Source organism: Lithobates pipiens, unplaced genomic scaffold (genome assembly GCF_037356315.1).
Source record: "Lithobates pipiens isolate NorthernLeopardFrog02 unplaced genomic scaffold, aLitPip1_a1.2 Scaffold_13, whole genome shotgun sequence".
NCBI lineage: Eukaryota > Metazoa > Chordata > Amphibia > Anura > Ranidae > Lithobates > Lithobates pipiens.
Genome location: NW_027507718.1, coordinates 444,723,790 through 444,742,328, shown reverse-complemented (window position 1 = coordinate 444,742,328; position 18,539 = coordinate 444,723,790). Strand labels below are relative to the sequence as shown.

General features: G+C 38.9%; 1 protein-coding gene across 8 annotated transcripts in view; it reads left to right on the top strand.

Moving 5' to 3' along the window:
* The window catches only part of SLIT2 (slit guidance ligand 2), a 401,248-nt gene that overhangs the window by 244,485 nt on the left and 138,224 nt on the right, over nucleotides 1-18,539 (top strand). For all 8 annotated transcript variants that reach the window (XM_077477716.1, XM_077477717.1, XM_077477720.1 and 5 more), the window contains exon 5: nucleotides 11,700-11,771. In XM_077477716.1, coding sequence (XP_077333842.1) covers nucleotides 11,700-11,771 — 72 coding nt within the window. The remainder of the gene's footprint in view (nucleotides 1-11,699; nucleotides 11,772-18,539) is intronic.

Below are 18,539 nucleotides of genomic sequence, written 5' to 3'. Positions count from 1 at the left end.
GGAATCTAAAGATATTCTAATTTCAACAAGCAATTGGATTACTCCTAAAAAGGACTAAAGGATAGAGAGAAACAGGTGATAACATTGTCCTGTCACAATATCATAATGTCGAAGGAGACTTCCTCCCTTCCACAGAATAGAAATTAGCCCAAAGAAAGGCATTTGTTTGGTTTGCATTAATAAAGGGGGAAAATGACAAAAGTTTTCAAGCTGATCATACAGGGGGGGATTTAATAAAACAGGAGCACTCAGAATCTAGTGCCGATTTGCATGGTAGCCAATCAGCTTCTAACTTCAGCTTGTTCAATTAAGCTTTGACTGTAAGACCTGGGAGCTGATTGGTTTCTTTGCAGGGCTGCACCAGATTTAGCATTTTCCAGTTTTAGTAAATCCCCCCAAACAACTTATTGTGAAATGATCACCTTTTTTTCAAATAAGATTTCACATGAGTGGCCAGATTGTTGAGGGCAATAGTGTTGATTGTTGAGGGCAATTATTTAGGTTTGGGCTTCTCCAGCCTTTTTCAATCAGGATGCCTTAAGGTTTCTTCGGGTGCCTTGGCAAAATGTCTAAACAAAAATGATATACAAGCCAGCAGGTGGATCAAAGTTTAGTTACACAAAGCCACGAGTTTTCATTGTGCACCATTATGACTTTCTAGTAACTGCTATCTTAACAACCATTGATATCATCAGTTGATAAGGAGAATGTCTGTTGCCGCCACAGCATCCTTGTTTGACTCTCCTTTGTCCCTCTCCCTCAGCACTGGGGTGACATTAGGTGACTGACTGAGAAAAATTGAGAGAGAAGAGAAACATTGGAATACTAGTCAGTACCAGTATGCAAAAGTGTATTTGCTTTGAAAGAATAAATCACTTCCAACATTAGGTGTCCTGCGTGTGGATATTACTGCATTATGTAAATCTATTAGAAAAGTTTTTTACATTTTAGAAAGGAGTGCCTCAAGACTATCCATAATTTTAAAGGATGACTTGACTGAAAAAAGATTGAGGAGACTCTAGAAATTAATATTAATCAGTCCACACCTCATCGTGGCCCCTCTCTTGTCTTCACTCTTCAGGACAATGTACATGGACAACTCAGAGCTATTAAATCCCATGCAATGCTGGACATCATATTACAAAGCATGTATTTGCCCCACCCTTAGCCCGCGTACACACGGTCGGAGATTCTGCCAACCAAATCCGTCGGATTTTGTCCGTTGGATTTAGTCTGACGGATTGTGTCCGAAACTCTTGCATACACACGGTCGGACTGTTCGCCCAACTTTGTCCGCTGAACAGTGTTTCAGCGGACAGTCCGCTCGTGTGTGGGCTTCAGCGGACAGTTTCAGCGAACAGTCTGACGAACAAAGTTTTTCGGAATTCCTGTAAGACAGTCCGCTGAAACTTGGTTTGAGCGGACAGTCCGCTCGTGTGTAGGCTTGTTCGTCAAACTAAGTTCCGCGCATGCTCAGAAAGGATTTACACGCCGAAGGTTGCATTGCAGTGTATAAGACGTCGTTTTTCTAGTCCCGTCGTACGTGCCGTTCACGTCATCGCGCACGCTTTCAGCGGACTGTTCGTTCATCGTGTGTGGTCAAGTCCGCTCATGCAAAATTTTGAGCGGACTGTTTGTCGGATTGTTTGACAAACTAAGTTGGGCGAACAGTCCGCCCGTGTGTACGTGGCCTTAGTTGTCGAAAAATCCGATCTTTCAGAACGTGATGACGTAATTTCGTTACGATGGGACTACGTTCAGGCTAGTAGCCAATAGCTTTGATGTAGGAATTTGATCTGAGCATGCGTGGCACTTGGTCCGATCAAAATTCGCTACACATGATCGGAGTATGTCCGATCGAACCAGTTGGTCGGGAAATATTTCCAACATGTTGGAAAATTGGGTCCGACGGATATTCGGATGGAATCAGTCTGATGCATACCACACACAGACGGATTATCCGACAACACAGTCCGATAGGACACATTCCGACGGATTCTCCGACCGTGTGTACAAGGGCTTAGAGTGCATTCGTCAGACTTTTAGACCTGTTTGTATTTCGATCATACAAACCATTGTTCTTTCTCTGTCTCACTCTCTTTATTTCCTAAGTAGAGAACACACACATGCTGCACAGAGACCTAGAGCTTTAGAGAGGGGGAATTGAATATATAAAAAATGGTTTCATGCGTCTGCTGGCCAGCTTGTGGCTTTTATTGTAATTATATGTATTACCGTGTAGATAAAATATCGAATTATTAGCAGAGCTGCTGACAGGCTATCACAATGTGGCTGATTTACTAAAGGAGTAAACCCTGTCTGTGTTGGAAAGTGAACTTTCACTTTGCAAGGAATTTTGCTTTTAGCTTAGTGAATGAGTTGAAGTTGTGCTGACTTAAATCATCCAATCATGATCAATCAAGAAGAATCTTGTTTATTTATTTTTGCACATGATCTGGTACTTTTTGCATAGTGAATTTTTACCACAATTACTAAGTGAAAATTCATTTGGAAAATGAACAGTCTTTACTCCTTTCAGCCGCAATGAATCAAAAATGTCTTAAAGCTGTGATTTTTTTTTTTTTTACATTTGTAATTCAGGATATATTAGCATGTGGGATCCATACATAGGACCTTTTAACTGCTGAGAAGCTACAAGTGCCAGCATTGCCATAAGGTTTCATACTGCTGCCTTGTAATTTCCGAATTTATCAGAAAAACCAAGTTTAGCTTTATTATTAGGCAAAATGTTGTGAAGAACAAGGGGAGATGAGTTGTGTGATTGGTCCTTTTGTTGTTGAAGGTTTTATTGTACATGGAACTGTGTTCTTGTCCTGAACAAAAGGTCCCGGGGGTCTTGTAATGTTCCTGTGAAGGATATGAGAGAATTAGCTGGGATTGGGACTTGGGTTATTCCATGAATTGATAGAAAAAGCTGAAGAGGCGTAGTAATAGGACTGGTTTACTTGTTTACTTGTTTAGTGTTGCATTCTCCGGCTAGTATTTTTATTTTTCATTAGCTTCAGTTGCTCCGGAGCTTAGTAAATGAGGTAAAGCTTCACTTTGCTAAGAGTACCCGATGTTTTTTTTCATTTTTACTTGCATATGATTGGACGATGGAAGTCAGCAGAGCTTCTGCTAATTTGCTAAGCTCTGGAGCACATTCCTTTGTAGAGTGCATTTGCACTTGCAAAGTGCACAGTCTATTTGACTTTAGTAAATCCACTAATCTCTGGAGCCACAGCTCTTCCGGAGTGCAACTGCACTTTGCACAGTGTATTTGTCTTTAGCAAATCAACCCCAATACATCTACTGCAATGAAGTAGTGTTAAGGCCTGCCCACGTCTTCCTGTTGGGCTACAAATTACCCCCCCCCCCCTTTTCTCCATCTTAAATAGAAACTGCAGTCTGCTCACATAGTTTGTAATAAAAACATCTTTGCCATTCTGAAGCTTCCCTCCAACCACTTTGTTATTTTATATATAGTGGGATTCTGTACTTGCCAAATATGCTGCAGACTCTCCACTGAGTCTGTCTGCAGTCATATTAACTGTGGGCATCTGAAGCTGCTGCCTGTTCACTTCCTGGATTCACACAGAGGCACACCTCCATCTCTGCAGCCCTGTAGCTTTCATTGGCCCTCTTATGACTTACCCCCCTCCCTTTCTGGCAAACTCTCACGAGAGCATGATGTCATAATCCTAGGCTCTTTACCAGACAAGAATCAGGAAGTGGGCTGTAGAAGGTATTTACTGGCAGAAAAAAAATATGTTTTACTCTGTAAAGTTAAAACAAGAAGGGCAGAAGATTTAATAGATGGAAAGTTGAAAAAAAATTACTGAAGGTCTGCTTTAATAACAGAAGGGGTATGTGTTTTGTAGTTCAGCAGGGAAGAGCTCAGACTCGGGCTGACAACACTAATTGGGACTTCAGTGCAGTAAAATCAGATATTGCTCACTGCCAGGAGTTAGGCATTCAGCTTTCTTGAAGAGGGTAGTTTAATGCTAAGATGTAATAGTATGCATATTTTGGGTGTGGACATAGGAATATTTATTTGCACAGTCCAGGCACAGAGTATAGAGACTGTAAAGTCTCTGAGTTAGGTTGGAGACTCAAAACAAAAATGTCTAAATCAATTATTTAGAAGACACAGCAGGAACTTAAAATGTAATCTACATTATCATACTTGCAAATATACTCGTCCCACTTGTATATAAAAGGGGTCAGAGTATCCGGTGAGTTCTGGGGAAGTTGGGGAAGTGCACACAGCAGGTGGAAAGCACTTTATTAGGTGGCACAGATGGCGTGATATAAAGTTTACAGCATAAGAAGTTGAGTGATTTGTTTTACACATTGGCACTGAGGCAGTGGATATATTGGAGCACGGAGCACTGTTTTGTTTCCATCATGGGACATTTTGCAATATTGAAGGATAGTTTTTATGCTTTTAAGATAAATTGTTTATTTTTGTGATGTGACATTGCACTTCACAAAGGTTGGAACATGCACTTTATAATTTTGTGAGCACTGTTTTAGTATCGCATATGAAGGTATATAGTTTCAAGCTCTGTATAATTTAGATGGTTTACTCTGCAAGTACAGTTGCTCCGGAGCTTAGTAAATGAAATAAAGCTTTGCAAAGAATATCCAATCACAAGTAAGGAAAAAAAAATAACCACATTTTTGCCTGCACATAATTGGATGATGGAATTCAGCAGAGCTTTCCCTCATTTACTAAGCTCTGGAGCAACTGCCCTTGCAGACTGCAAAGTGCAGTCTATTTAGTAAGTCCACCCCAATGCGTCCCTTTAATCTGCCCCGTTATCACGAGTTGTCATGGGCTCTATTTATCGCTGGTTCCATTGGCTCTGCAGTATCACATACGCTGACATAGGACTGCATTCGGTGTTCATTGAGGCCATTTTTCATGTTGCTCAAAACAACCAATCAGATGCATTCTTTCATTTTTCATCCTGCGCTGGCAGATGTATCTCTGAACAGGAAGCTCACTGGAAATGTCTACATTGCGTAATACAGTACATAACTTTAATGTTTTATACATCTGCTCACCAGCGTGACATGTAACAATTAACATATGTTCACCCAGGCTGGCTATCAGGAATGGAGACCGCTCACAGTCCTATGTTCCTGTGTTTCTGATTAGCATTTGCATTGTGTTATGATTTGGTCGTAAATTCATCAGGCTGTACTAAAAGTGTATACTACAGGCTTTTGGCCCTCATGGATTTTTTAAAGGAGCCTATAAATCAAATTGACATTTGAACGGCTGAAGGTCATTATTTCCTTCAGTTATGGGATTGACTGTCAGCCCAGCACAGTCAGAGTGCATTTGCTAAATGACTCAATGTACACGTGAAATAGAAAGTTTGCTGTTTTCTATTAGACATGCTTCCTACGGTAAATAGGCAGAGTAAACTAACATCCATCTACTAATTACGTCGTGATTTCTGATCGTTTATATTTTTCTTGTATGGGTTCTTCATAGTTGGCAGCATTTTTCCATAATTTCCAGGGACACTTTGTTGGTAATCCCGGTAATAATGTTTGCCGACAAGCGCAGAACAATGCATTCTCCGTTTTATTACCTCCTGCTGAACTGCTTTATAAAATACTTTTTTTATTTAATTTAAAATACAGGACTTCTATAAATATCATTTAAAAAGCCCACTGAAAATGGAAATGTGATAAGAGCTGAATCTAATTCAGCAAAAGAAGAGATTTTATCATGCACTTAGACAAAACTGAAAACGTGGCCGTTTCTGGGGCAAAATATTGACACAAATTTAAAAGAAATCCTGGGACATTCCAGGCAATCAGAGATAGTCAATAACTTAGTTACTTATGTCCTGACATAGCGCGGTGAATGTCCGCTGTGTAATGCATCAGAAATCACATTATATCATGTCTGCAATGCTTCTTAAAAAAGATCCCCAGCTGCTGTGTTTTTTTATTACTATTTTCCCATGTTCTTTAGTAACAAACTAAGCAAATTTAAAAACCATTACTATTAAGTTGATTTACATGTACAATATGTAAATAAATACATCAATAATAATGCAGGATTAGTACTATTGAAAAATCTGCTACATACATATATACAATATATATATAAATATAAATACAACCCCAATTCCAAAAAAATTGGGATGCTGTGTATAATCTACATAAGAACAGAATGCAATAGTTTGGAAATCTTCTAAACCCAGAATTTATTCACAATAGAAAAATAGAAAACAAATCAAATGTTTAAACTGAGAAAATTTTAAGAAAAAAAAAGGTAATTTTGAAATTCATTGCAGCAACACATCTCAAAAAAGTTGGAACAGGGCAAGAAAAAGCTGGCAAAGCAAGTGGAACTAACAAGAAAGATATAAAATGTATATGTGTGAATATATAAATATATATATAATATTTATTTATATATTCACACATATACATTTTATATCTTTCTTGCATCAGTAAAGCCTTCAGGATGCACATGTCCTGTGTGTTTCTTTTGTATGGCATTGGTGCAGGTACCTGTGGGAAGCACAGAAAAAAAGTCCATGCACTTTTCAAACTGCAGCTGCAAGGAAAAGCACCATGTGATTTTAATAGGGCTGTTACTGATTACAATTTTCAAGTTCGATTAATCGATTAAAATTTTTTGATTAATCTACTAATTTCGATTAATTATAATGCACATACAGATCCAACTACTTTTAGCTGATCTCCTTGCATTGCAGCACTGCATTAGTCAGTGGTAAATGTGGTATGCACTATATACAACCACCCGACACTAGTTAGTTTCCACAATCCATGACTTAACTTCACAGTTCACACAAATACGTTTTAAATTCAAACTGTAGCACTGATGTAAGTAATTTTTTTTATTAAACTTTAACAAAAACATAGAAAGTTAGTTTAACTTTAATTATAAAACTTATCTAGTATATTGACTGTCAGTCACTTTATAGTAGGCAAGTAGGCATCACTTTAGCCAGTCACGCAGACATACCAGAGTGTTTACATTTTGTTTTTTTACAACAATGTTAAAAACTAAGGTTATCAAATTTGCCTACACTTAGCTCACTGAATGATCCCAGTTAACCACATCCATATTTACCATCACTGTCCAGGCTGTCCGGTGACGTCACGGACATCAATGTCACCAGACTCCTCCCCCTTCCCTTCATTTGCAGATGGAGGAACTTGGGGAAGGGGGAGGGATCTCCGGAGGAACTCCCGAAGGCCCGGAAGCCGGTGGAGAGGTGAGTACCGATCAAAATAATTTTGATTGATCAAAAAAATGAACGATTAATCTGGAAATTAATCTTTAATTTTACCAGCCCTATATTCTACGCATCTGAAAACTAGCTGCACCCCTGCGTGTCTGCACCGTGTTTTGCCTGCAGGGGTAGGAATGCATGCTTTTTACATGCATTCCCACATCTGCATATATGTGAACCTAAGCTAAGTGTGTTAACACAGTGATCCACTGTTGGCAACATTGCTTAAAGTGTATATAAACTTTAACAGACCAAAAGGGAGCAAGAAGGGGAATTCAAATGCTAAAGTATAGCTAAAGACAATACTTTTTTTTTTCCAAGTGCAGAGGGGTTAGAATGCTTGCCAGTTTTTATTCATATTTGCTCCCCGGTTAATTAGCTCTCCCCCCCCCCCTTTTTTTTCTTTCTTGTTTACCATTATCATTGAAAGTGAAAGTCAAAGAAAACCAGAAATTTTGGGTTTCCCCAGAAAAGTGGTAGAGGGGAAATCTTCCAATAGGGACACTATTTCTGGTGACCTGGGGGCCCCAAGGAATTACCTTCATTTGCAGGGATTTCCTCACTTTTTCTGTTTGGCTATGGGACAGGAAGTGAAGGTAAATCTCCACAATGAGACACAGATGGCGAAAAAAAATCTGACAGGGGTTATAACCCTCCCTTACTCTACCCAAAATGAAAAAAAAAAGTTTTGCCTATATTTCTACTTTAAATATACCATTGGAAGTAGTTTGTTATATCTGTTGATCCTGCCTGGAATCTTGTGAGCTTCCTCTGCCTGTACAGCATTGTTACCAGCTCTTTCTCTGTGCACTAGACAACACCCCTCCCTGTGTTATGGTGACCAGGAGAGGGAGAGGTGTTCTATAGTCTTCCTGTGCTAGGGTGACAATGTTTCTCCTTCTCTGTACAGTATACTAAGTGAAGGGTTGTCACCCTAAGATAGGAAGTATGTTACTGGCAGACAAATTACAAGAAAATTTAGAAACAACACCTGTAAAAAATATTGCAGCCACATCTAAGTAATGATACACTGCAATATATTATGTTTTTAATCTTGGGTTAAGATTAAATTAAATTACACTTTTTAAGTCGAACTCCTGACAAGCAGAAGCCAATCGTAGCAGATCCTGCTGGAATTATTACCATGGCAGCTGGACACAGCGGTTATTCAGTGTAATAGTGTAGAAAGTTACTTCGGCCTTATTAGTGCAAATCACAGCCGCCCTATGTGATCTGATAACATCAAGGACTGAAGGAAACATGTAATGTGAAATTAAATAAAGGGTTTTTATAAAAATTCTTTTTTAATTAACCATAATTAGCCCGTCATTAATCTCATCATTTCTCTTCACTTCTGTCTTTTTACTGTTTTTTTGGGAACATTTGCCTAATTTTTATTTTTGTAGTGTCTGTAAAAAAAAAGTTTTGCCTATATTTCTACTTTAAATATACCATTGGAAGTAGTTTGTTATATCTGTTGATCCTGCCTGGAATCTTGTGAGCTTCCTCTGCCTGTACAGCATTGTTACCAGCTCTTTCTCTGTGCACTAGACAACACCCCTCCCTGTGTTATGGTGACCAGGAGAGGGAGAGGTGTTCTGTAGTCTTCCTGTGCTAGGGTGACAATGTTTCTCCTTCTCTGTACAGTATACTAAGTGAAGGGTTGTCACCCTAAGATAGGAAGTATGTTACTGGCAGACAAATTACAAGAAAATTTAGAAACAACACCTGTAAAAAATATTGCAGCCACATCTAAGTAATGATACACTGCAATATATTATGTTTTTAATCTTGGGTTAAGATTAAATTAAATTACACTTTTTAAGTCGAACTCCTGACAAGCAGAAGCCAATCGTAGCAGATCCTGCTGGAATTATTACCATGGCAGCTGGACACAGCGGTTATTCAGTGTAATAGTGTAGAAAGTTACTTCGGCCTTATTAGTGCAAATCACAGCCGCCCTATGTGATCTGATAACATCAAGGACTGAAGGAAACATGTAATGTGAAATTAAATAAAGGGTTTTTATAAAAATTCTTTTTTAATTAACCATAATTAGCCCGTCATTAATCTCATCATTTCTCTTCACTTCTGTCTTTTTACTGTTTTTTTGGGAACATTTGCCTAATTTTTATTTTTGTAGTGTCTGTAAAAAAAAAAAAAAAGTTAAAATGTTAAGCCCTTCATGATTTTGTAGAAGCAACACAATTTAGTAGTATGATAAACAGGATACACAGAATACATTTTGAAAGGAATGTTTAATCTTTTACTTTTTTGCTTTTAAAATATGTAGAAAATAAAATAATTGATGGACAATGTCACCCTGTTTGTCCCAAAGATAACATTTGCTAAAGGAGTTAAAAATCCACACAAACCAAACTTTTAATATTCACCTAATTTTATCCAGTCATGTGAAAAGCAAATTCCTCTTTACTTATTGCATTTGCACAGGATTTGGGTATTCAAAGTGTAAATAAATGTACGTGGTTGGAAAACTGAAGTGAATAGTCACACACTTTTGTGTGAAGAACCCCAACTCCTTTGGGAAATCAGGCCGACTTTTAAGAAATAAAATCGTTATCACCAGTTGTAAAAATGTGTCTGGTCTATAAAGTATAAAGCAACTTTAAAAATATTTGAAAATATTTGTTTATAATACTGCTACAATAAAGAGGGTCTAACTAGAACTTTGGTATTACTATATTATGTTTCCTATATTTTGTATAATGAAGTCCTAACTGAAATAATATAGAGTTAAGTTGACTAAGGCATCACAAAAATTGTTGACTCGTATTTGTCCATATACATTCTGTATATATCCAGCTGATCTTCACCGGCAAAAAAAGTGTAAAAAAATAAATATAATGATGATGTACAGTAGAGAGCTTCAGAGGCAATAGTAACTGTTCACCAACATTTCCATTAGGTTGGAAACTGTTTGAGGCCAATTCTATATGGCTGATTTACTAAAGTAGTTGTCTTCACTCAAAAATTGTGTGAATATTCACTTTAATAATCCATCCATGTGAAATGCAAAATTCCTGTTCACTCTCAATTCCCAAATGTCTGCATCATAATAATTTTAATAATTTTTAACATGTGAAAATTATCATTTTCACGTAAACATTCACACACATTTTTGAATGAAGATTCTTAAAGGCTAAGTTCACCTTCAATTAAAAAAATATTAAATGTGCATATTTTTACAGGTAAAAATATATTGCATTTATTATTTTTTTTTAAATGGGAGCCTGCAAAATATTGCACACATGATGGATAGACGGGACTTGTAGTTTCTTTATTTACAGATTCCGTTTAAAGAATGACATGGCTGTGCGAGCAAGCCTAGGAGCACCTGCAATGTTTTCCAGATGTGAGAACTGTGGGGAGACGAAACCCCACTTCTGTCACTTTGAGGGGGGAAGGTGTCATTGAGGGGTGGGGTGGGCTATAACATTTTACAAGTTACACCTTACAGACAGGTAAAACATGTTCTAAAATGTAAACGTATTCTTTAAAAAAACAACTAAAGGCTTCTGTATGACGGTCTAAACAAGTTTTAAATCCAGTTATAATGAAGCACAAACATTGTAAAGTGAACAAATACTTTTGTTGCCTTCCCTGACTGAGCTAAATCCTCCTTTATTTGTGTCCATAACGTTCCCCCTTGCAGGCACTGCAGCTCACAATGGGAGGGTATCAGCACCAGGGGCAGTGCTGCCAATGCAGAAAGAAATTGGTGGGACTAGGTGTGGTAAGGGGCTAGCTGACAGTCTACAGATTTGTGAATCAGCAGTGACAATGTGATAAACAATGCCCCCTGCAATATCATCTTATCCCACTGTAGTGCAAGCAAGCACAGCCTACATGAAGGTGCCAACTCTGCTCTGAATTCAGGAGCAGTGCACCAGCTTTGCCACCTCCTCACAGGAAGCTGCATTAGGTGGACTTTACTGGCGGGATCAATAAAGACTTGCGGGATGTATAGAGAGTAAGAGAAAAATGTAAGTGCAAATGCACCTGTAACTAAGTACTGCAGGATATATTTTTTTTAACGGGTGGACATAGTTCTATTTTAATGCCTTCAGTAAAGCAGCCCAGTTGTAACTCATTTAGAAGAAAAGCACAAAGAATATTCAGTTTTCATTGTCTGACATCCTTGACAATAGATTTGAACAGTCTTACCGAAAAGCTATAACTGGAATTGCTTATCTTTGCAAACGATTTTGGCGAAGTGCATTGCTTGTTACATAAATCTTAGCAAAGGACGTAAGCAACTTAATTCCAGCCTGTACATCAACCTCACCTAACTAGACCAGGCACCGTCAAGCATTTACATTTGAATCCCCTGTAAAATTATCCCCATATCCATGCAGCAAATTCACATTTTCTTTTTATTTCTCTTTCTAGAGACCTCAGTGAAAACCAGATCCAGGCCATCCCAAGAAAGGCGTTCCGTGGAGCGGTAGATATTAAAAATCTGTAAGTATTTTCCTGTAGAGCTGTGTCGTTTGGGGTTTATGACATTGTGTAATGCAGTGCATACCTTAATACCACAGAACTAATGTTTTATGGGATTCAAACAATATTTTGACCTCTTTTCAAAAATGTATACCAGCAGAAGTTCTGCACAGGAAATCATTCTTACATGTAGAACTCATAAAGTGCGATTTCTAATCTCACTCTCCTGTTTTTCATAAAGATATTTTAAGAGATGCAATAAACATTTTAACCCCTTACAAGTGAAACTAATAGTTAATTATTGGAACCAAAATGAATAGGTGGAGAATATAATATACAGTGTGTAAATAAATATATACTGTATATATATATATATATATGTGTGTATATATATATATATATATATATATATATATATATATATATATATATATATATATATATAGTATCTCACAAAAGTGAGTACACTCCTCACATTTTTGTAAATATTTTATTATATCTTTTCATGTGACAACACTGAAGAAATGACACTTTGCTACAATGTATGTCAAAATAACTCAACACACAGCGATTAATATCTAAACCACTGGCAACAAAAGTGAGTACATCCCTAAGTGAAAATGTACAAATTGGGCCGAATTAGCCAACCCCCCAGTGTCATGTGACTCGTTAGTGTTACAAGGTCTCAGGTGTGAATGGGGGGCAGGTGTGTTGAATTTCTCTCTCACTGGTCACCTGGAAGTTCAACATGGCATCTCATGGCAAAGAACTCTCTGGAGGATCTGAAAAAAAGAATTGTTGCTCTACATAAAGATGGCCTAGGCTATAAGAAGATTGCCAAGACCCTGAACCTGAGCTGTAGTACGGTGGCCAAGATCATGCATCGGTTTAACAGGACAGGTTCCACTTAGAGCAGGCCTCGCCACGGTCGACCAAAGAAGTTGAGTGCACGTGCTCAGTGTTATATCCAGCGATTGTCTTTGGAAAATAGATGTATGAGTGCTGACAGCATTGCTGCAGAGGTTGAAGGGGTGGGAGGTCAGCCTGTCAGTGCTCAGACCATACACCACACATCATATTGGTCTGCATGGCTATCATCCCAGAAGGAAGCCTCTTCTAAAGATGATGCACAAGAAAGCCCACAAACAATTTGCTGAAGACAAGCAGACTAAGGACATGGATTACTGGAACAGTGTCCTGTGGTCTGATGAGATCAAGATAAAAGTATTTGTTTCAGATGATGTCAAGAGTGTGTAGCGACAACCAGCTGAGGAGTACAAAGTGTGTCTTGCTTTCAGTCAAGCATGGTGGTGGAAGTGTCATGGTCTGGGGCTACATGAGTGCTGCTGGCATTGGGCAGCTACAGTTCATCGAGGGAACCATGAATGCCAACATGTACTGTGACATACTGAAGCAGAGCATGATCCCCTCCCTTCGGAGACTGGGCCGCAGGACAGTATTCCAACATAACAACCCCAAACACCTCCAAGACAACCACTGCCTTGCTAAAGAAGCTGAGGTTAAAGGTGATGGACTGACCAAGCATGTCCCCTTGACCTAAACCATATTGAGCATCTGTGGGGCATCTTCAAATGGAAGGTGGAGGAGTGCAAGGTCTCTAACATCCACCAGCTCCGGGATGTCATCATGGAGGAGGGGAAGAGGACTCCAGTGGCAACCTGTGAAGCTCTGGTGAACTCCATGCCCAAGAGAGTTAAGGCAGTGCTGGAAAATAATGATGGCCACACAAAATATTGACACTTTGGGCCCAATTGGGACGTTTTCACTTAGGGGTGTTCTCACTTTTGTTGCCAGCGATTTAGACATTATTGTGTTGACTTATTTTGAAAGGACCGCAAATTTACACTGTTATACAAGCTGTACACTCCTTTACATTGTAGCAAAGTATCATTTTTTCAGTGTTGTCTCATGAAAAGTTATAATAAAATATTTACAAAAATGTAAGGGGTGTACTCACTTTTATGAGAAGCTGTGTATGTGTGTGTATGTATGTATGTGTATATATATATATATATATATATATATATATATATATATATATATATATTATCACCAATTGTTGTTTAGTTTGTGTTTGTTTCTCTAATTATTGAAATTCCGAAGGCATTTTATTCTACTTATACATTACAAAAGGTATTCAATACAAGTTCAGAAAAAGCGTTGTCCTGAGTATTTGAGGAGATTGCATTTTTTTTAAATAACTGGTTTACAAATACATTTTTCTAAAACCTTTTCCTTTCCTTTATTTCATTTACCGAGAATCTTAACTTAAAGTTAGTGTAAATGTAGATTTTTCTTTTAACCTATTTCTACATTTACACAGCAAATCTTAAACCAGGAAGCCTAATTTTTGTGTTCTAAAATAAAGTGTAACGAAACCCAAAAACAAAAAATAAATATATTGCAGTATGCCAGTGTTTGGATGTTGTGGCTGCGTTCATTTTCTCACTTTCAAACTTTGCATTATTTTCACCTTGTGATCCTGCCAGTAACAACTGTCCAGTACTAGGATGAGAGCATTTACTCACCTTTCTGTATCAGGATGACAGACGCGAGATAGGACTACAGATACCAACCCTTTCCGTTATCCTTAACATAGATGGGCATGGTTCTGTAGAGCTCAGAGATAGTTGGAAACAATGCTAATTGATATCAGTTCCGCACATGCTAAGGTACAGGAAGATATCAGCTTTTTTTTTTTTTACTTATCAAACAGATATAACACAACACTTTGGTATATTTTAACAGACAATGAGGATCAAATTGTTCATTGTTAAGCCGACCATAGCTGGATAGAATCTCAGCCAGTCCCTGCTGATCAGTCCATTCAATCAATGCATTGGAAGGTTGATTGTACCCAAGTCATCCATAGATTGACTTGGGTACAACCAGCATGTCTGATTTTTAGCTTATGATTTTTGCTAGCGGCTATTGCTGGAGGGAGGGAGGGAAGGCTCCTCGTGCACCCCTGGAAAAAAGGAATCCCCAATGCCACACATCCAAGTGAAAAAGGGGATTTCCCATGATTAGGCTTCGGGGGCGGAGTGAAACGAATTGGGGGCATGGCCTGGCAGGAGCCCAGGCTGGGGTTGTCTCTTCTTTCTCTACACTACACACTTGGATGTGCGGAATTAGAGATTCCCTGTTTCCTCTCTTCAGTGGTCGCAGGAGCTAGAACAAGCTCCATTCCCTCGCTGGCACTCCTGCAGAAGCGGACACATACAATATCCACATTTCTCCTCAGATCGCCATACGAGCCCGAGTGGCATACTTATCTTCCGTGGGTCCCCACACATCCTGCCACGATAACACAATAGCTTTGTGGGAGGGATTCACACATCAACTCTGACTGTATTACACATGTTTGCAGGAAAGAAAATAGCATAATATATGGCCTTTCTTAGGGCTTATATACACTTTAATGAATGTCCTAGTGCTTGTATACACAATGCATTCAGTTTGCCTTTAGGCTGGCAATAGATATTATAGATCATGCAATTTTCTTTCCTGCAAATACGGTGGGTGGGTTGAGGGTTTGGGGCGGGGAACCATTAATGCCAGGAGAGCACAATGATTACTGCTAGTGGCTTTAGCCCCTGGCAATAATCAAATGCTATAAATCTGATATGCTGGTTGTACTAGTCTATTGATGGATTGAGTTGTGTACATTCAGCTTGCCCATAGTTGGTTTGAATCTTGGCCAGTCTCTGCTGAACCAGCTGAGAATTGAACCAACTGTGGCCAGCTTTACTCCATGTTCCACCTTATTTTCTTATGTACTGCTGAGTAAGCACAAAGCCTGGTGAATGTTACTCTTTTATGTTTTAAGCCCAGCATTAGGGAAGGGGCTCTTTTAGTGATACTCTTGAGCATTAAAGGAGGATACCCATACTCCCACAGCACTCCAACCCCCCTCCACTCCTTTTGACACATTTGTGTCCATGGGTTGACAATCGCTGCATGGCAGACTCCTTACAAAGCAGTGAGGACAAATCAGAGAGTGTCAGTCCAGTCGCAGATGTCTATCAACTATAAAAAATCTAGATGTGTATGTGGCTATGTATTTAAAGCCAGATATATCTATGAATGTTACCCGTCATTCAGCAAGAACTAGGTTCTAGCAGAATTGATCTTGCATAACCAGCAAATCAAAAAGCTAGAGACAGCAATATAGACAGCACAATGAATCTGGTCCATACCAACTAAATCACTACAATCTAATCTCTCCAGTCTGTCCAAAAAAACTAGATGATTTAGAAATCGGGTCCCTATGGAATAATATTAGAGTTGTGGAACCACCCAAAACTATCTGTCTGTCAATTTTATTTTTCATGGATGTTATACCACATGTTAAAGAGGGTGCATTGCCTAGGCCTCCCAGGTAATGACAGTCATTACTGTCACACTCCATAACACGTTTTCTTTATCTCCCATACTGGAAAGAAGGAATAAGGTTGGTATCCGTGAAATGCAAATTTTCTGAAATAGTCCTTCTCTTCAAAAACATTCTTAAAGGGGAGCACCAAGCAATGTATAAACTGTGCCAGTTTTAGAAAATCATATCTGGCTGCAGTATGAACAAAACAGATACATTATGTTCACACTAATCAGTAAAAAGGTTTGTGTAGCAATCCTATATGATATACGGTATACAAATTTCACTGAAAGTGGAGTTGCCCTTAAAATAAATTCTGGTTTGCTGCCTGCTTGGCCTAATGTCTGCGTAGAGTGTCACATTAGCTTTAAACCTAGAAAATATGAAATAAGTATAAAAACATGACAGCCTAAAAAAATCGTATTTAATTGATTCACGTGACTGTAACATTTTATCACAATGTGGTTGATTTCTTGGCGGTCTCACAGTGATCACAGAACACCTTATCCTTCTACTTCCATGGCATGAAACAAGCCAGTGACACAAAATAGACCGCATAGATTAAATAGTGATTTATCTTGGCAGTAGAGGAGCTAGAGCATGCTCTTATTTTTCCATACCAAAGGCTTTCTCTGCCAAAAATTCTTCCGAGGGATAAGATCATGTGAGTGCATTTACTTGCTGTTTCTCTATTGACACTTGTCCTTAGGTGAGTTTCTTACTGCACCTTACCATAGCCATACCATAGTTCTCAAAAAGGTTATGGGAGAACTGGAGAAAGTGCAGATAAGGGCAAGAAGGGAAGGGAAGATTAGAGGAACTGAATTTATTCTCTCTTGAGAAGAGGAGATTAAGGGGAGATATGATCAATATGTATAAATACATAAATGGTCCATATAGTGAACCTGGTTTTGAGTTATTTACTTTACAGTGGTAGCAAACCACTGGAAAAAAATAAATAAAAAAGAACCCTGCAAAACAATAGCTAATTCTAGTATGCATCAAAATACTTACCTTAAAACGAGGCCCTTGCAGAGCGCCCAGTCACCGCTGAGGGGACTGACATGCTCCCTCTGCGTTTCTTTCTGGGTTTGCTGGCTCTGGCGGTGTGAGTGGCCGGAGCCGCGATAATGTCACTCCCCTAGAGGCGATTCAGTTCGCATTGTGCGCTATATAAGTATTTCATTCATTCATTCATTCATTCACATGTGCATATGGGAGTCCTCCGTCTCAGCAAGGAGCTCTGAAGTTCCAGTACGATCCGCCCGAATTTCAGAGCGCATGCACCGCTGACATCAGCAGCTGCATCCAGGGTGAATATCTCCTAAACCATGCAGGTTTAGGAGATATTAATATTATGTACCGGTAAGCCTTATTATAGGCTTACTGATAGGTAAAAATGAACAAGTGGGGTATACAACTGCTTTAAGGTCATCACAGAGGACAAGGGTAACTCTTTACATGTGGAATATGGACAGTTTTCTTCACAGTAAGAGCTGTGAAAATGTGGAATAGACTCCCTCAAGAGCATGTTCTGGACAGCTTAGTAGATTGCTTTAAAAAAAGGCCTGGATTCTTTCCTAAATGTACATAATATAATGGGATATTCACATCTATAGGTAAAGTTGATCCAGGGAATATCTGATTGTCTCTCAGGGGATTAGGAAGGCATTTTCTCCACTGCTGGAACAAATTGGATCATGCTTTTCTGGTGTTTCTTGCCTTCCTCTGGATCAACTGTGGGTATAGGATTGTTCATATAGGATTTTATGATTTTTTTTAACTCCTTCAGATCCGCGATATAGCCAAATGATGGCTACAGCATGGATCTGCTTTGCCCGGGAGGGCGTCAATAGACGTCCTCCCCTTTGCAAGCCGGTCGTGAACCCCTGCTGTGGTCAATGAGACTCGGGTGATCACAGATCGGCGTAAGGGGTCGATCCCGACCCCTTACCACGTGATCAGCTGTCAGTCAATGACAGCTGATGACGTGATGTAAACAGAGAATCGGTAATTGTTTTTTCTTTCTTCTCACGCTGACAGCGCGAGGAGAAAAAGCCTTCTCTTTTGCATTTATACTGTATGCATTTTTACATTGGCATTAAGCCATCCAGGACTTTTTTTCGCTCTTTTAAATTTATTACCCAATGGGATGCACTGGCAAATGCCCTGATTCAATATGCTCTTAAAGCGAACCCATCTCTCCTCCGTGTTTTTTGTTCCTAAGATTTTATCCCAATTTATATCTTCTAGCAAGGTTTGTAGTTTAGGGAAGTTGGCTCTTTTGAAAGTCACTGTCTTTGTAATTCCCTTATGTTTCCTAATTGTGTTTTATACTGAAGCCAATTGACCCTCTATCGCTGTTTAATAAATATCCCCGTATTTCCAAATCC